A 20,120-nucleotide genomic window follows, 5' to 3' on the forward strand; every position below is an offset into this window, starting at 1 on the left:
TATCTATCTATCTATCTATCTATCTATCTATCTATCTATCTATCTATCTATCTATTTTTTTGTAGCATACTGGGATCCAAAAGTTTTTACAGCCTATGATGTATTTCGTGTAAGTCTGATCACATCAGAGCTCATTGTTCAGGAGGCAGAAACTCAACGGAATGGAATCAAGGCCATATTTGATCTAGAAGGCTGGCAGATTTCTCATGCTTTCCAAATTACTCCATCTGTGGCCAAGAAGATCGCTGCTGTACTTACAGTGAGTATATATTTCAATTATTATGTGTTAACTATATAATAGTGTCTGTGTATACTTTAGAAACTTAAATATTAGAAATGACAGGTATATATTTAAACAAGGTTAACAGTAAATATAATTAATTTTAAATAAATACATTCAAAATAAGTAACTACAGAATTTATACATTTAAATAATAAAGGGATGTTATTTTATTTTGTTCATTTAAGTTTCTTCCTAAATTAAAAAGTTGGCTCAAGGCAGGCATGGTAGAACACATCTGTAATCCCAGCATTTGGCTGGTACATACAGAAGGATCAGAAGGCCAGCCTGGGCTACATGAGACTTGATGTCATAATACTAACAAGAAAACTGACTAAAATATATTTATAATAATGATACAATACAATATCACGTTTTTCCAGATATAAATTGATATGCCTTTCTTCAGAAATGAAATCTTTGTGTATGTACCTTAGTTCTTGTGTGTGTACCTACACATGTGCATACATAAGGAAGCCAGAAAACAGCCTTAGATGTCCTTCATTAGGTGTCATTTACTCTATTTTGAGACATGGTCTCTCACTGGTTTACAATGATTAGGCTAGGCTAGCTGGCCAACTAACCCCAGGGGCCTGTTGCCACCACCCCAGTGCTAGGGTTATAACCACATGCAAACATGCTCAGCTCCCCCAACTCATGCATTTGGGGATCAGTCCCAAGTCCTCACAATTACATAGCAAGCAGATGACTAGTTGAGGCTACTTTCTGGCCCCTAACATCTTTAGAAATAGCCATTATCTTTAGCCTAGTAATTTTACTACTGGAACCCAGCTAAAGGATTATCCTAAATTACAGTAAGAACTTGTAACAGTAATATCTTCCTCTGTGCTTGGTACTTCCCTAAGTCTCAAATGCATTTCTACCTACAGCCATCCTGGGTGGTGGCATAGAATGACCATTTCAAGTGAGCAGTAACCTAAGGATCCTAGTCTAGGTCAGCTGCATTCCACAGTCATCTCTCTTACTACATAGAGACAGTGCCTGCATCATAACTTCTAATAGAAGAAAATTAGATATAACTTACTTGCCCAGAAATAAGAAAGGGATCACTTAAATGATGACATATCCATTTGATGGACCATCTCAACAATGTTAAAACTCACAGTGCTCCCCACAAATCATATTGCAACAATGGGGCAGAACAGGATGCAAGATGTTTAGAGAGTATATTGGCAATTAAGCTTAAATAAAATCACACATAGACTCTGTAATAAAAACAAATTAATAATACATCTCTAAACAGCAAGATGGGGGAAATTCTTCATAAGAGAGGGATAAAAAAAAGTCTTCATTAACAGTAATAGTTAAATTTCAGGATAAGAAAACTATTGATGAGTTGGTGTTTTTTTCAGGTCTTAACATTTTAAGTAGTCCATATGGCTTTGATACTAAAGATATATACCAATATCAAAAGTTTAAAAAGTATGCACCTATTATGATAGTCTTTCAATTTTCATTGCTGTTTGAGTATTTTTCTCTAAAAATATTTTTTGGTAAAAATACTAAATTAAAAAAATGTTCCAAATCATCGTTTCCCTAGTAGAAGCTTTATGTGTGACTAGGAAGTGGATTTTCTGCTAAAGTGGGTAGGATGGCCCTTAAAATACTTTTAAGATCTTTTCTGAGTACACTGACAATGATATATAAACCAGGATTTTGTGTTAACAAAATAAATCATTTTGAAAATGAAGTCACACTTTAGATTCTGCTGTGTGTGTCTATGTGTGTGTGTGTGTGTGTGTGTGTGTGCACATGCTTACTCATATATGAATGGAGGAGCGAGGTTAATGTCTGCTGTCTTCTACTGCTCTCCACATTATTTTTTGAAGCTCATCATTTCTGCTAGGCTGGCTAGAGTGAAGATCTGCCTATGTCTGCTCCTTTGTACTGGGAACACACACAGCCATGCTGGTTGTTTCCATGGAGACCTCAGGTCTCCATCCTTGCACAGCAAGCACTGTACCCAAGGAGCCATCTTGGAGATCCTTATAATGTGTTCCTAGAAAAGGCTTGTCTTTAGAATGTAACTGCAGTATTTATGTTTTGTTATTAAGGTTTTTATTTTTCTTTACTTTCAAAAGGATTCCTTTCCATTGAAAGTTCGTGGTATCCATTTGATAAATGAGCCAGTCATTTTTCATGCTGTCTTTTCCATGATTAAACCATTTCTGACTGAAAAGATTAAGGGCCGGGTAAGTAAAATACATGCAAATGATTATATTTCCTAAGAACAGTCTTACCTCTTTCCATTTAAGGATGTCTTTGTTATATTCCCATACTTATCAAACATGTCAACTACTCTTATAAAAGAAAATTTACTTTACTTTAGAAGAATCTAGCATTACTGGCTGTGAAACTCTGGGAAAACTGACTCTCATGTATCACTGGAGTGTAAAATATATTCCCTCTAGAGGGCAGTGTGGTATAATAGTTATGACAAACTATGTCAGCATTTTCTGGACATTCATCAGATACAGCTGTATATCAACAAGAAGAGCATATATAGTAAAGAAGATTAAAACCATCAAGCATTCACCATGAGGGGTCTGGGGAGCAAACTGTGACAAACTCACAAGACGGCAGTGTGTGTTTTAAGATGAAATGCGCACCATGCACAGGAGTGTTATGGCATGCCACCCTTGCAGAGGGAGAATCAGAACATATAACTATGGCTGCACAAAAACAGATTCTGTTAGGACAGACAGAAAACAGTCCAGTGATAGAAGGTGAGGGCAGAGTTTGCAGCAAAATCTGTGTTTTGTTTGTTTCTTTTTTTTTTTTATCTTGTTTTTATTTCTAACTTATCTGGATGTGTTATACAAATAGAAACACATACAGTCTTAAGTATTAAACAGATGTAACTGAAACATATCATGCCTGGGGCATATGACTTTATTGTCTTACAGCTAACCAAAGTAGTCAATGTTCACTAACCTGTCCTGCTGAGCTTCATTTCACATAGAATTTTTTTAGTTAACATTTTGTTGTTTAGAAATTTTAAAATGTTGACAATAATTTGCTGTTCAGAACAGCAACTGCTTGCCTGACCTAATCTGCAGAGGAGCGTTCTTACAGCTTTCATTCGGGATGTTGTTACGTTGTTCAGCTGTCTCTGTTTTCTACATTCAAGTGACCCTTGCAGCTCAGCTTAGATGCCCAAGTAGGCCAGAGGAGGGCATCTTATCCACGGAGCTAAAGTTACAAATCTCCTTGTATGGGTTCTGGGAACTAATGAGGTCCCCAGGGCCATTTCTCCATTCCCAACCCTCATTTCCCAGCACATATAGGTTCTTATCAAATGGTTGCTGAAAGCATTGATAAGTATTTACCTCTATATGGGTATCCTTGCAAAGTCCTCTGTTGGCAGAGAAATGACCCAAAGAGAGACAAGAATGAAGCTCGGTTCAGTGAGACTTTAGTTAGCCAGACTGGTTCAGACTTCTGGAGTTTGACCTCAAGCAGTTTATCTTTTACATATTTAAACACAGTAAACACTGAGGGAAAGAGTTTCCCCTTGTCAGTTGTCACAAGAAAGCTTCAGGCATGGCTACACTGAAACTTCTTTGCAATGTACATCTCTTTTGAAAAGCACCATGACCTCTTACATAAGAACAAGTTTTGTTGACCTAGAAACAGTGCTAAGGATAAGGATTGGTAATCAGCTAAATAGCAAAAATTATAAGCTTCTTTTGCAAAGTATCTGTGAACTCTCTCATAAGAATGAGTTATACTGACTGAGAAGGAATGCCCAGAAACCTGGGGGATTCCGGTAAGGGCTGGCTCCACAGAATAGCGTAAGCACCAGGTTATTAGACAGCATCCACTTGAGCCTCCCCTGTGAGCAGGTGTCAGTCTCTTCTGCTGAAGAACAATGCCTGTGTTTTACAATTCTGATTTTTCTAGTGCTTTCTGTAAGCTCGTGGACCTTGTGTCCTTCTACACCTCTTGCTATGGGAAATATTCTTTACTTACTTACTCTGGCAAAATCCACTTTTTATTTCTATGTCTTGTTTTATCCTACCTTTATTGGCATTCTACAGTCACTTTTTAAAATTTAAAATATTTGAAAATTTAGGGCTCACAACTGTCATAATTTTTTGATGGTGTTGTAACCATTGACTATAGCCATATAAATTACTCCTCATGAACCTAATTGTGAGTGCAAGCTACATACTTCTATTTACTATGAAGTAATATCAGGTGTTACATTTTTATCATGCATTTAGAGATAGACAGTTACACGAATGCAAATCTAAAAAAGCAATAAAATCATACGATTCACAGCAGCACAATCTAAATAGAAGCAACACTCTAGAGCAGAGGAATAAAGGGAGCAGTATTTAGAGGTACCTGCTTGCCTCAGTGTACCCTGTTTTGTGAGGTTAGTTTTTCACTGGAAAGGCTTCTAGCATGGTGAAGTCAGAGACAAACAATACCTTTTAAAACACTGTGGCTATTTCAGATTCATCTGCATGGGGACAGTTATAAATCAACCATAATTCAGCACTTCCCAGACATTCTTCCTCTGGAATATGGTGGCAACGAGTTCTCCATGGAGGATATTTGTCAGGAGTGGACAAATTTTATAATGAAGTCTGAAGATTACCTGAGCAGCATTTCTGAGACCATCCAATGAGAAGTTATTTCCCGTGAATGTCTTAGTCATTAAAAATTCAAGAATGGGATCCTATCTGGTTACTAAATTCAGAAGTAACCCTTCTAAATGAATTGATGCTTATCTGATCTTTAAACATTCAACATGGATATCTGGGGAATGGCTTAACTTTTCCAATGCTCTGTTCCTTTTATATCAATTAAATGCTAGAAGAGACGCGAAGGGCAGACATAGCTATATCTAAAGTACGTGTTCCTGTGTATCTTTGTATGGTTCGGGAAATTTTTATGATCATATTGTTTAATACTAGACTGAACACCAGTCCACTGGAAAGAAACATTGAGCGTATCAACTGATGTGAAACAGTGTTAGTGCTCAGTTGCAGTTGGTGTCAGGTTACATTTCAGACTGCAATCTGAATAGCTTTATGTTGGCAGGATAGCTCATCTCAGGAAAGGCCTACTTTAGCATATGCACACAGAAGCCTACGAGTGTACATCACACACTATTAATACTGTAATCAATGAAATCACTGTGGTTGAAAAAATTATTCCCTTTAGAAAATATTCTGAGCACAACTGATGGTTTCTCATATAGTCTTGTATTTGCAAATAAGTAAAGGATATAATTATGGCTTCTGTTTATGACTTAGATGGGAAAGTAGAGGTACATGTCTTTTTTTTTCTTTTTTTTTACTTTATTCATTTTTGTATCCCCCCATAAGCGCCTCCCTCCTCCCCTCCCGGTCCCACCCTCCCTCCCTATCTGCATGCATGCCCCTCCCCAAGTCCACTGATAGGGGAGGTCCTCCTCTCCTTCTTTGTGATCTCTTTTAAACAGACTGTTCATACTTGAAAATTTAACAGAACTACACAAGTGAAAGGAAGTGTTTACATTTTTAACCACCAGCAGTTATGTCTAGTATTTTTCAGATTGTTCATAAAATAACTTGAGTTTTACTATTATCTCAGAATATTTTAAGTCCCACCATTGCTGTTTAATTTAAACAGTCAGTAGCTCTCTGTATCATGGTGCAGTTCATTTCTAAGGCTTTCATTCATTGAGAAAGGTGTACTCTAATCCCATATTCAGTACAATCTTCAATTTCTGGCATAATTTTTTACTTAATGTTTTTTAAATTAATTTTCTTTTGAACTTGAAAGAATACAATATAGAGAATTTGTTGAATTTGTGTTCAACTGTGTAGGCTTCAACATTAATCATAAAGAGTATCTTTGTGTAGTATATTTTTCATTGTACAGGGGTGTTTTTCTTTATAAGAAAATAAGTCTAATCAGATGAGCTGACACTTATGATTCTCTGTACATATACCTCTGAAAAAACTGAAATGAGTGATGTTCTTTAGAGAACATGTCTAATTTTGATTTAGCAACTAGATGCTAACTTTACTATTTGATTTTACTAAAAAAGCTGTCTTTTTTCTTAAAAAATAATGTTCTTTATTAAATTATAAAATTAAAATTGTATAAAAATAATAGAAAATCAGCTAAAGTAATAATGAGTAACACAATACCTCTGGCTTATCAAGCTTTTAATCGCAGAAACTCAATCACCTTCTTTACATGTTGCTATTAAATCATTTGCCATGACTCTGAAGCAATGGCACAATACAATAAGGGCGCATGTTTTAAATGTCTACACTAGTGAAGTAATTAACAAGAAACTGGATTTTAAAATGTCAATCAGTGTAAGTGCATTCTATGATGGGGCTTTCAAATGTTTGTAAAATGAAGCAAGCCTATGAAGACCATCAATGAACAATGTGAGTAGACAGTTTGAAGGGTGCTGTGTGGTATTCTCCATGCTGCTGCACTGCATTTGTGACAGAAGCACTTTCCAAGAGGGAACTCAATAGGTGCTCAGTGTGTTGCTGAACTTCACAGTAATTTGCTTTAATATTGTTAAAAATAAACATCTTTCTCATAAACCATGGTATTGATAGTTTTCATTTAAAATGTAAAGGAGGCATTCTTTTAAAAAATGCTATTTCTTTCAAAAACAATTAAGCAAAGACATACCACATCTCCCTATCCATTATACAAACGTTGGTTCCTTTGCTTACACACTTTAGATGCAGACTATTTTTCCTGCTGCTGAGCTCTCTTTAGTGTTATATCAAGGAGAGACACTGCAAAATAAATTCCAGCCTTGAGTCATATGTCTTTGGAATTCATGTTCAGTTTTACTTGAAGGGTAAAACATACCTAAAACATTATATATACATATATATTAGACATGTAAATAATTTACTTATTTATTACAATTTATTTCTTTGTATCCCAGCTGTAGCCTCCTCCCTCATCTCCTTCCAGCCCCACCCTCCCTTCCTCTTCTGCTCCCTTGCCTCTCCCCCAGTCCAATGATAGGGGAGGTCCTCCCCCATTCAATCTGACCCTAGCCTATAAGGTCTCATTAGGACTGGCTACATTGTCTTCCTCTGTGGCCTGGTAAGGCTGTTCCCCCCTCAGGGGGAGGTGATCAAAGAGCCAGCACTGAATTCACATCAGAGACAGCCCTTGTTCTCCTTACTAGGAAACCCACTTGGACACTGAGCTGCTGTGGGCTACATCTGTGCAGGGGTTCTACGTTATCTCCATACCTGGTCCTTGGTTGGAGTATCAGTCTCAGAAAAGACCCATGGGCCCAGATTTTTTGGTTCTGTTGTTCTCCTTGTGGAACAACTGTCCCCTCCAGGTCTTCCTATCTCCCCTTTCTTTCATAAGTTTCTCTGCACTATGCCCAAAGTTTGGCTATGAGTCTCAGCATCTGCTTTAATACCCTACTGAGTAAAGTCTTTCAGAGGTCCTTTGTGGTAGGCTTCTGTCCTGTTCCCTGTTTTCTCCCTCTTCTAATGTCCATTCAGTTTGTCTTTCTGAATGAGGATTGATCATCTTATGGTGGGTCCTCCTTCTTGCTTAGCTTCTTTAGGTGTACAGATTTTAGTATGTTTACCCTATATTATATGTCTAATATCCACTTATAAGTGAGTGTATACCTATATGTCTTTCTGCTTCTGGGATACCTCACTTAGGATGATCTTTTCTAGTTCCCACCTGTAAATTTCATGATTTCCTTGTTTTTAATTGCTGAGTAGCATTCCACTGTGTAAATGTACCACAATTTCTGTATCCATTCCTCAGTTGAGGGACATCTGGGTTGTTTCCAAGGTCTGACTATTATGAATAAAGCTGCTATGAACACGGTTGAGCAAATGTCCTTGTTGTGTACTTGAGCATATTTTCGATATATGCCTAGCAGTGATATAGCTGAATCTTGAGGTTATATTCCTAATTGTCTGAGAAAGCGCCAGATTGATTTCCAAAGTGGTTGTACAAGGTTACATTCCCAACAGCAATGGAGGAGGATTCCCTTTTTCCACATCCTCTCTAACATGTGTTGTCAGATGAGTTTTTGGTCTTAGCCATTCTGGGTGTAAGGTGAAATCTCAGGGTGTTTAATTTGCATTTTCCTGATGACTATGGATGTTGAGCATTTCTTTAACTGTTTTTCTCCAATATTCCTTTACTGAGAATTCTCTGTTTAGTTCTGTACTCCATTTTTAATTGGATTACTTTATTTGTTGTTTTTTAACTTCTTCAGTTCTTTATATGTTCTGGATATTAGTACTCTGTCAGATATAGGGTTGGTGAAGATCCTTTCCCAGTCTGAATGCTGTCGTTTTCTTCTGATGATAGTGTCCTTTGCTTTATAGAAGCTTTTCAGTTTCCTGAGGTCCCATTTATTGATTGTTGATCTTAGAGCCTGTGCTGTTGGTGTCTGTTCAGGAAGTTGTCTCCTGTGCCAATGAGTTCAAGGCTCTTCCCTACTTTTTCTTCTAACAGATTTAGTGTGTCTGGTTTTATGTTGAGGCCTTTGATCCATTTGGACTTTTGTGCAGGGTGAAAATATGGATCTATTTTCATTTTTTCTGCAGGTAGACATCCAGTTAGACCAGCACCATTTGTTAAAGATGCTATCTTTTTTTTTTTTTTTTCACTGTATGGTTTTGTCATCTTTGTCAAAAATCAAGTATCCGTAGGTGTGTGGGTTTATTTCTGGGTCATCTATTCAATTGCATTGATCCACCAGGCTCTTTCTATGCCAGTACCATGCAGATTTCATTACTATTGCTCTATAGTACATTCTGAGATCAGGGATGGAGATACCTCCAGACAATCTGTTGTTGTACAGGATTGTTTTAGCAATTCTGTTTTTTTTTTTTTTAATTTTTCCATATGAAATTGAGAATTGTACTTTCAAGTTCTATAAAGAATTGTGTTGGTATTTTAATGGGAATTGCATTGAATCTGTAGATTGCTATTGGTAGGATGGACATTTTCACTATGTTAATCCTAACAATCCATGATCATGGGAGATCTTTCAATCTTCTGATATATTCTTCAATTTCTTTCTTCAGAGACTTGTTTTTTTCAAACATGTCTTTCACTTTTTTGGTTAGAGTCACACCAAGATACATTATGATATTAGTGGCTATTGTGAAGGGTGTAGTTTCCTAATTTCTTTCTCAGCCCTTTTGTCTTTTGTATACAGGAGGGTTTCTGATTTTTTTTTGAGCTAATTTTGTGTCCAGCCACTTTGCTGAAGGAATTTATCAGCTGAAGGAGTTTTCTGGTTGAATTTCTGGGGTCACTCATGTATACTATCATATCATTTGTAAATAGTGATACTGCAACTTCTTTGTTTTCACTGTGTATTCCCTTGATCTCCTTTAGTTGTCTTATTACTCTAGCTAGGACTTCAAGTACTATGTTGAAGAGATATGGAGAGAGTGGGCAGCCTTGCCTTGTCCCTGATTTCAGTGGGATTGGTTTAAGTTTCTCTCCATTTAGTTTGATGTGTCTATAGGCTTGCTGTATATTGCCTTTACTATCTTTAGGTATGTGCCTTGTATCCCTGATCTTCCAAGACTTTAAACATGAATGGGTGTTGGATTTTGTCAAATGCTTTTTCAGCATCTAAGGAGATGATCATGTGGTTTTTCTCTTTTAGTTTGTTTATGTGGTGAATTACATTGATGGATTTCCTTATATTGAACCACCCCTGCATGCCTGGGATGAAGCCTACTTGGTCACAGTGGATGATTTCTTTTATATGTTCTTGGATTTGGTTTGCAAGTATTTTATTGAGTATTTTTACATCAATGTTCATAAGGGAGATTGACCTGAAATTCTCTTTTTTTGTTGGGTCTTTGTGTGGTTTAGGTATCAGGGTGACTGTGGCCTCATAGAATGAGTTTGTTAATGTTCCTTCTGTTTCTATCTTGTGGAATAATTTGAAGAGAATTGGAGTTAGCTCTTCTTTGAAGGTCTGGTAGAATTCTGAACTGAAACCATCTGGCCCTGGGCTCTGTTTGGGAGACTTTTGATGACTGCTTCTATTTCCCTTGGGGATAATCTATTTACCTGATATTAATTTAATTTAACATAAAATATAATAAAGAAACAATTATTATTTGGTTAACTAGCGCACTATGAGTTTTACTTTTATTTTCATTTTACTTAGAGCTTTAATTTAAGTATGTATGACTTAGCTTTATACATTTAGCTTTGTGGCTCCTTTTATGTATCTGCCTGAGGACATGGGTTCTATTCTCAGCATTTTCATAAAACAAAGTAAAAGATAGATAATCCATTTTTTAGAACAATTTTCTACTGTCATGCCTGGTTCTCAAACACCAAAAGACCAGGAGTAAGTAGACTCTGCTGTAAATACATGAGACTTTTTTAATTGTATACGCGTTTGAACAAGGGACACAAATCTCCTGTGGAAACAGAAGAGGAATGCAGCCCGAGGTCTAGGGGTACAGAGTTTTTAAGGGAAAAAAAAAAGGTAAGCAGTGATGTACATGCTTTGGCATTACATGATTGGGTAAAGGAAATTGACTTTTGAAATGATTGGTACACTTTAGGCGCCATGACTACAAACAGTTCTGGCCTGGTCATATGGGCTGGTTTCCTAACAACTGTATAATTAGAGGGCAGGGAAAGAATGTAGTAAGATGAACTTTCCCCTCAGGGCATTTCTGGACAAGTCTATACCCAGGTAGCCTTAGGTTAGGCCTTAACCTTTAATAATGCTGCTGATTTTTAATCTTTTGATCTCTCACTACCAACCCTCATCATGATTTTATTTGTTAAACTAGATTTTACCTATAGAAATAGCATTAAGGTACTTTTGAAATATTATCTCTACTACCAACTTATATTAAAAGTATAAACAAAAAATTAAATCATAGAAAGAAACCAACCCAGCCATCAAGTGACACTGTACGTCCTGGAACACTCTGTACAGTCTGCTGAGTTTTGCCTTTGTTAGATGGCAAAACTGGAAGAATCACGAGTTACAAAGGTGCAAACAGAAATGAAGCCAATAATATTGAAGACTGACGGAGAACACTGATCAGCCAAGACATACACTTGGCTACAATGAGCTACTCCCATTGGATCCCTAGCACTTGACTAATTGTTTGTTCAAGCCAATCAGATTGTCTACTTTTTTAATTATTACTTTTATTTTATGTGAATAGTGTTTTGCCTCCATGTACTTCTGTGTACTACATGTGTACCTGGTGCCTGGAGAGGCCAGAAGAGGGTGCCAGATCTCCTGGGCTTGCAGTTACAGATGGTTGAGAGCCACCATCTGCTGGGAATTGAATAGGCATCTGGAAAGCATCCAGTGATCCTAACCACTGAGCCATGTCTCCAGTTCCACATATCTGTTTTTGACAACACTGTGTTGTTCTATTTCTGTAAAGAGACACCATGACAAAGGCAACTCTTAGAAAATAAAGCATTTAATAGGGGCTTCCTTACAGTTTCAGAAGAGAGCCTGTTATTATCATTGTGGGGTCATGGCAGCTGGCAGTCATTCATGGTGTTGAAGAAGTAGCTAAGAGCTACATCCTGATCCACAGACATCAGGCAGACAGAGAAAGACTGGGTTTGATGTGGGCTTTTGAAATCTCAAAGTCAACTCCAAGTGACAAAATTCTCCCAACAAGGCTATACACCCTAATCCTTTCAACCCTCAGACAATTTTACTCCCTGGTGATTAAGCATTCAAACATATGAACCTATGGGGTCCATTCCACTACATTCCTCTCCCTGGCCCCCATAGGCTTGTAGTCATATTATAATCAAAATGCATTCAGTCTAACTTCAGAAGCCCCCATAGTTATTTAAGATTGTTTAAAAGTTCAAAGTCTCTTGTGAGGCTCAAGGCAATCTTTTAATCACACACTTCCAATATATAATGGCAAAGAATATACATTACCATTCCAAAAGAGAGGATAGGATGCATAGTGAAGAAATGTTGAACTAAAGTAAGACTGAAAATCAGGACAAATTCCAAATTCTGAGTCCTATGTCTGATATCAAAGTGCTTCTGGAACTCCAACGGCTTTCTGTTGTTGATGGTTTCCTTCATTATTTAAACTTTCCTTTAATTACTTTTCACAAGTTGTGAGCTTAGCCAGATGGGGGTTTGCCCAGATGTTACTACTTCCTTGATGCCAATTAACATCAGGCTTTTCTTTAAAATCTTATGTCCTTGAGCACTGGACTTGGCTCTAACAAAACATTTCTTGGTGTGACTTTTCTCCACAAAATATGCATTTTGTATTTCTTTTTGCCCTGTTTGTTCTTTTTCATTTGTTGTGAACTTTGAGAATACTGGGAAAAGCCCACAGACTCAATGCAAATAATTACTAAGTGGATTTATTATTACTGTTAGCAGGGCAGCAGCCTAGAAGGCAATGGAAGGCACGCCACCCAGAAGGGGCTAGATGAAGGGCTTTTTAAGTTGGGATTTGCTGGTGCTTGAGAAACTGCTTCACTCCCTTCAGCTGTAAGGGTTGTTCCCTTCACTCCCAGTTACATGGTGATGAAAGAGCTGCCTCAAACCTTGTTACAGAATGATATGCAGGTTTACAGAAGCCAGAGTAAGCGGGTAATTACCTAACAGCAGCAACACTATTTTTGGGAGTGTTCTGGTTTCTAGGAGCTCATCTTTAGGAATTCTGGACAAAAGGAAATGTCTACGTAGATGGGTTCCTGTTACAGAATGGAGTTTTCTTAGCCATCACACACTGTAGGTCTACGTAAGAGCAATCAATCACTAATAACCACATGACACAGTCAGTACTAAGCTGGCTTGCAATCTCCTCTGCCAGCATCATCAATCTAAAATTCTTCAATTTAGTCTCAGGCAGATTTTTAGGACAAGAGCAAAAAGCAACCATTCTCTGTCAAAATAGCACAAGCATGGTCTCCATGTCAGCCAATAATATTCTTTCCCTCTGAAATCTCTTGAGCTGGGCCCCCACAGTTCACAATGCCCTCTGCACCACTGTTTTCTATGCTCTTACTAGTATGCCCTGCCTCTGAAGCCCTGCTGAAAGTGTTAGACTCATTTTATAGTCCAAAGTTTCAAACTCTTATTTCCTCAACAAACATAATGGTCAGGGTTATCACTTTAATACACCACTCCCTGGTACCAACTTCTCTCTTAGTCACTGTTTCATTGCTGTGAAGAGACATCATGATCAAGGAAATGATTATAAAGCATTTAAATAGGAGCAAGTTTCAGAGACAAGTTCATTACCATCATGGTGGGGAACTGGGAGGCAGCAGGCAGGCAGGTGTGGTGCTGGAGAAGTAGCAGGGAGAAAGGAAGAACAGGAGGAGGAGGTGAAGGGGGAGAGAGTAGGGAGAGGAGACTCAAAGCACACCCCTAGTGACATTCTTCCTCTAACAAGGCCACACATCTTAATCCTTCTAATCATCTAAACAGTTTCACTTCTGATGACTAAGCATTCAAGATGTAAGCCCATGGGACCACTTTCATTCAAACCACTACAAATATTAAACAGATAGAAGAGAGAAAACAGCATATCGAAAATTGTCAGGGAATAGTTCACTATAAAGGAAATTTGAGTAATGCCAATAAAGGACTTTGAGGTTTAACTAAAGAAAAGAGTTTCCACCTGGGGTAACTGAGGAGGCATTGTGCCAAAATAGCACAGATGAAGTACTATCAAAGGCAGCCTAATTTCCTAAGTTGCAATGACAACTCAGAGGGGGTAGGAAGCTGTCTTAGTTGGGTTTTATATGCTTTGACAAAACATCATGACCAAGACAGCTTACAAAATCAAGCATATAATTTGGCTTATTGCTTCAGAGGGTTAGAATCCATGATGGTGTAGCAAAGGCATGGCAGCAAGCACAGCTGAGAGCTCACATCTTGAACGGTAAGCAGGGAGCAGAGAGCATGAGTCTTTTGAAACTTAAAAGCCTGACCCTAGTGACACACCTCCTCCAGCAAGACAGCATCTCTTAATTCTTTCTAAATATTTCCCCACCAACTGGGGAACAAGCATTATAACATATGAGGCTATGGGGAACATTCTCATTCAAAGTACCACAAATGTTATTTCAAATAAAAGTAACATGGGCAAAGGCCTGGGGAATATCACAAGTAGGACATTTTTCAGAAACAGCCATGCATTTTGTCAAAAGGGGTGTTATAAGAGAGTGGTTCAGTCACCTTGGCCATCCATGCAAGTCCTAATATGGGAAGCCTTGGATACCAACAGCACTAAGTATTTTAGATTATGTACATAAGATTTGTAGACACTGAGTCATCTGTGTAGAATCACAGTGTCAGTGACAGAATCAGACTGAATTTACCTCAATTGGCTCTAAGTCCATATACTTCCTTCATGGCATTACTTGTTTTAGACTCGCCTCTGCATAGTGAGCAGTACAGATTCTATCCAACCTGCTTTGACATATTCTGACCTTGGTCCACATTGCTAAACACATCTCATCTAACTGAGAGCAGCAGCTTCCTCTTGAACTACAGGTTATTCATGATCTCTTCCACTGTTCTTTACACACTGCCAGAATTATCTCTGTAAGATTTTATAGCCTCACTTTCAAAGACAAAAGCATTGCACACAGGGTAAGTCGCTGATTAACACCCAAGACTCTTCACACCTAGGCTCAATCTGTTTTCCTATCCTCTCATTGTAGAACTCCTGACTTCACATGCCCCTCTGGGTATTTCTGGCTCCTCAGCATAGAAAATATCATCCTTCCTGAGCAAGAATTAGTAAACAGGCAAGACGTGTTTTGTATTGTGAATTTTTGATCTTACTGTTTCCTCAGCTCTGTGTCTTTTCTACATTGGATCATGCTGTGTGTCACATTTCTGGAGCCTTCTCTTCCTACCTCTCTCTTTTGTCATTGCTGTCTGAATTTTTGGCAGTCTTCCTGCTTGTGTCCTGGCTAGAAGGTGACCTTACATGCATATACTATTTTCCCAATCTTATAGAGCTGGTATGCAGTCAGACCCTAGCAGAAGGTCAGGGTGTACAACCTGGCTCTGCCACTTGAGGACAGTTCAACTGCACAAAGGACTAAGGGTTAAGATATGGGCAGTTCTACTGGCATGCTCTCAGGGATCTAGCAATTGCTTATGGTATCACCTGCCACTATCATCATCAGCAGATAAACAGACTGCCATGACCCCAGCTCTCTGTTTTTGGTTTTTGGCATAATTCTCTCTCCTCTTTTTTTTTTTTTTTGTCCTAAGCACACCCCTTCTCTCTCTCTCTCTCTCTCTCTCTCTCTCTCTCTCTCTCTCTCTCTCTGACTCCTCTCTCAGCCCTCATGGCTTTGCTCTCATCTGTCTGCCTGTCTATACATCCACTCATCTGCCTCTTCCCCTTCTCCAGGTTCTTACTTTTCTCCCTTCCCCCAACAAACCTCCTTATTCCAGATCTGTTACACAGCATAATTTCTTAGGGGCACACCTTGGCATGAACCCATCATGGTCCCTGCCTTGACGAATTATATTTCAAACACTAAGAATGAACTTGAGTTTAAAAACATCCCATTGTCTTGATTTTCTTAGGGTTCATGTGCTGAGATGCATGCAAGACATGCATCTTGCACACATATGGCCAGAAGACAACTTTCAACTGCTGCTTCTCTTTTTCCATTTTGTTGAGAGATGGGCTCTTTTGTTTCCACCCTGCTGAATACTCCAAACTAACTGACCCATGAGCTTCCTGTCAAGTCTCTGCCTGTCATCTAACCACAGGACTGCTGGAATTACAGATAGGTGCTACTGCATCTGGTTTTTGTTTGTTTGTTTGTTTATTTGTTTTTGTTTGTTTTAATGTGGGGTCTAGAGACTGAACTCAGGCCACAGGCTTCTGCTGCAAGTGCTTTATGCTTTTACCCACTGAGCCATCTTGCCAAACTTGCTTTGATTTTCATATTGTTCTTGAAGTCTGAGGTTATCCCAAGAGGCTTACCCTCATCATTAAGTGGTTTTGTCTGGTGGATTAGATCAAAGGATTTTTCTGAGTGTCTTGTAACTTGGGTACATGTACAGAATTGGTTATTCTAGTTCAGTTTTTTTTCTAGGCCTCTGTCCTGTGCAGGTGTTGCTGAGTATGGAGCTCTCCATGCTTTGTCTTGTTCTTTCTGGACTGGAATAATCCACATGCTACAACTTGGTGTCCTGTCACTCACATCCTGCACTTTCGCTCACACCTGTTTTTCACATCTGCATGCTGTTCTAATTCCTGGCTTTTTTTTTCCTCCTTGTTTTTTCATTTGTTTTACAAAATTTCCATTTGAGTATTTCCTGTCCCGGACAGTGGTAGTTCATGGTTCCGTATTCCATAAGGACATTGTCATACAAGTATACATTGCATGTTGAATGTATTCTCCACCTACTCCCAATCTTTCCCTCCCTTCCTCTCCATCTTTTAAGTTATTCTATTTCTCTAGAAGATTACAGTTCTACTTCATGCCATATGTATAGATAGGATTTTGTACATCTTTTTAAAGATTAAAAATCATACATGAAATTATACAATATTTGTTTTTCTGACTGGCTCAATTCACTTAGTATGATATTTTTCATTGATTTGTTTTCCTGAAAATGACATAACTTTTTTCTCTTTGGCTGAAAATTCCATAGTGTATATAACCACATTTTCTGTATCCATTCTTATGCTGCCACATCTCCAGGTTGGTTACATGACATTTGTATTGTGAACAGTGCTGCAGTAAACACCAGTGTGCAAGAATCTCTGTGATACGCTGACTTGGAGTCTCTTGGGTAAACACCCAGAAGTGCTGCAGCTGGATTTTACTGTCCATCTATATTAAGATTGGTTGAGTGAATCATTATTCCATTCTATATATTCTGAGTATGAGGAAAGAACACACCCATGCCACAGTGCATAAACAGTCAGAAGAGAAGTCAAGTTGATTTCTTCATCATGTGGGTACTGGGAGTTGAACTTACATTATCACAGTTGCTGAGAGGCAGCTTTACCTACTGAGCTATCTTACTAACCCTTATTTCCAAACTGATCTGTGTAGATGGACTAGTTTACACCGCAATCAACAGTGTCTGTGTTCCCTTTTGCCCACATCTCACTAGCACTTATTATTTCCTAAAGATTGCTGTTCATACTGGGGTAAGACAGCATGTGAATACAGCTTTAATTCATATTTCTAATACCTAGTACAGTTGACTTTTTTCATGTGTTTATTAGCTATTTGTATTTCATCTTTGAGAATTCCTTATTTTATGTTGAAGTTGATTAGGTTGTTTGATTTTTGCAATATATTTTTTGAATTTTTTTTGTTTATTATTTATTTGTGTTAGTCCTTTGGTAGGTAGCAAAGATTTTACCCCATTCTGTAGGCTATCAATTCACTTGACTAGCAGTTTCTCTTACTTTCATAAGCTTTGGAATTTCATCAAGATTGTGATAGCTAATCTTAATCACCAGCTTAATGGGATTTAAAATCACCAGGACGCCAGAAATGGTGGTGTAGCTACTCATCCTGGCACCTGGGAAGCGGACAGCCGTGAATTCCAGGCAAGTGACCAAATGGCAGCATGGCAGGGCCACAAAGTGAGGGTCCCTTTACCTCTCGGGCAGGTGCTTCAGTAAGAGGGAGATCTTAAAGGCATAGAGAGAAAGCTGTTCAGACATGCAGGGGAAACCAAAGGAGCTTACAGAGAGATCCACTGAACAATAGAGAATATGCACCTTTCCCACTTGAAACACACACACACACACACACACACACACACACACACACACACACACACGTATCTATGCACAGCATTTCATTGCGTAGCCTCTGCTAGCCTTGAACCAGAGATCCATCTGCCTCTGCTTGAGTGATGGGATTAAGTTTTGATGGCTGATACAAAGTCGTTATTTATTTTTATTTTTTTAACATCACTTTAGTCTGGGACAAGAGCATGGAGGAGCCAGATAACGGTTAGGAATACAGATTAGTGACTGCTGTTAGTCCACAGCACAGAATAACTTCTTGATCCGTCCCAGGGAGAGAGCTACAGGGTGTGTGGTCAGATTTCTTTATGCTATGGGATCTGGCTTCTTAGGTCTCTTTTCTAACAGGCACTCGTGCTTGTTGGTCTCTGGTGAGAGCCTCACGGCCAATGGCATCATCACATGGTACAAGAGGAAGCAAGTGAACAAAAAGGGGCTAGTCTTGTTCCATGTTCCACAGTGGAACTAGCCACTCCTATCAGCCCTGACCAACGCCTGTGGAATAGCATCAATCTGTTCATCAGGGTGGGGGCCCCTTGACCTAGTTGGAGAGACTATGTGGCAGGCACGTACTTCCATCTGACAAATGGTGGATGACAGAATATGTGACTTCACACCTGCATCAGGTATTACCTAATAGCTTCCCAGAACGGTTGAAATAATCAACCATCTACCAAAAGCATCAAACTTTAACACAGCCAAATCCATTCATTTTCATTAATACATATTTTTTAAAAATGTTTTATGATGTTCATAAAACTTGATATCTTAAGAACGAATCTGACCATAAAAGTTACGGATACACATATGGCTTTATTTTCCAACCAAAGTCTAGCATTTCACCTTTCACACGTACAGCTTTTCACCACCTGGAGTTTATTTTTGTGTGTAAAGGCAGAGAAAAATTCTCCTTTGTGGGTAGACAATTGCTCCATCAGCACAGACACGTACTTGCAATAGATCCTTATCAACTCAGGTAAGCTCAGTCCTGCTTTACACGTTCTCAGTAGCTTTCACCACGCCCTTCTACAGTACTCTTACTAAACTAAGCCACGTATTGCAGTTCTTTTTCTTGGCGCTTGCCAGAACTTTTCTATTGTTTTTTTCCACAAGTCACGTTCTGCCTTTTTTTTTTTTTTCCTCCCCTACACTGTAAACGTTTTACACAAATGACATCATTCAGTACACCTTTTCATCTTCGATAGATTTTCTGTTTTAATCTGGAGTTTAGTTGAGCCTTGACAGGAAGGACCTTCCCTGTGCTGCAGGCTGTGAAAGCATGCATTCGTACATTCGAACTACATTTGTCAACCTGAGCCTTTAACAGCTTGGCTGTTGCCACTGCCATCATTTTGTAAGATAACTAGTGGTTTTCTGGGGTTGGTGCTAACAGCGAAGCCCATCAAGGACCCTGGGTCGTCTGAGTGTGGCCTGGTCTTGCCTGGTTTGGGCTACGAGCCAGGACCCAGTTCTAAGGCAAGGAAGGTGTCCTTTGGGCCTTTCACTCCCTGCAGACAGCCGCGTGTCCCCAAAATAGAGAGCAGTGCAATGTCTCTCGGAAGTCACCCCCTGTCCTAGCACGACATGCTGTCACCACCTCAGAGCCAGGGCACCTACGCTCGGGCAGCAGAGTTCTCTGGCGACTTCTAGAACCTCGCCAGCCTCTGCTGCCTGGTTACCACACAGGGCCAGGCCGGACCCCAGCGCGCCGTTAGGTCCTGGGCTGGGCGCCACAGCCCGGAGTGGCTGACCTCGCCAGGCGACATAATAGTTCACGGGGAGAACTCACAGGACTCGGAGGCCAGCGGGGCTCCACCCGCCGCGTCTCCGGCGTCTCAGCCGCGGCCTTCGGGCGCGTGCCACGCGCGGGGCCGCGGGTCGCGGGTGGCGCGCGGGGCGATGAGGCGGCGTCGAGCACGCTCCCTGAGCCGCCGGCCCCCGCCCCGCGGCCGCCGCACGCGCGCGCCCGGACTGCATTTCCCATAGGCCCGAGCGGCGCGGCCGTGCGCGCCAGCCAGGCCCAGCGCGGCCCAGGCCGCCGGGCCGCGCCC

At 39.6% G+C, this 20,120-nt stretch overlaps 2 protein-coding genes across 3 annotated transcripts in view; one reads left to right on the plus strand and one right to left on the minus strand.

Annotated features, from left to right (window-relative positions):
• Ttpa (alpha tocopherol transfer protein) overlaps positions 1-10,407 on the plus strand; it is a 24,264-nt gene extending 13,857 nt beyond the window's left edge. Inside the window, exons 3-5 of one of the 2 annotated variants that reach the window (XM_055603262.1) lie at positions 66-259; positions 2,383-2,493; positions 4,764-6,864. In XM_055603262.1, the coding sequence (XP_055459237.1) occupies positions 66-259; positions 2,383-2,493; positions 4,764-4,937 (479 nt within the window). In that variant the 3' untranslated portion in view covers positions 4,938-6,864. Of the gene's footprint in view, positions 1-65; positions 260-2,382; positions 2,494-4,763; positions 6,865-9,947 lie in introns of those variants that run through there. The other variant, XM_055603261.1, reaches the window with a different exon arrangement.
• The window catches only part of LOC129673470 (EKC/KEOPS complex subunit Lage3-like), a 74,424-nt gene extending 54,420 nt beyond the window's left edge, over positions 1-20,004 (minus strand). Inside the window, exon 1 of the mRNA XM_055603264.1 lies at positions 19,859-20,004. The gene's annotated coding sequence lies outside the window, so the exon portion shown is untranslated. The remainder of the gene's footprint in view (positions 1-19,858) is intronic.
• Positions 20,005-20,120: the final 116 nt, after the last annotated feature.

The sequence above is a fragment of the Psammomys obesus genome, unplaced genomic scaffold (assembly GCF_907164565.1).
Source record: "Psammomys obesus unplaced genomic scaffold, mPsaObe1.curated_primary_1811, whole genome shotgun sequence".
Classification (NCBI taxonomy): domain Eukaryota; kingdom Metazoa; phylum Chordata; class Mammalia; order Rodentia; family Muridae; genus Psammomys; species Psammomys obesus.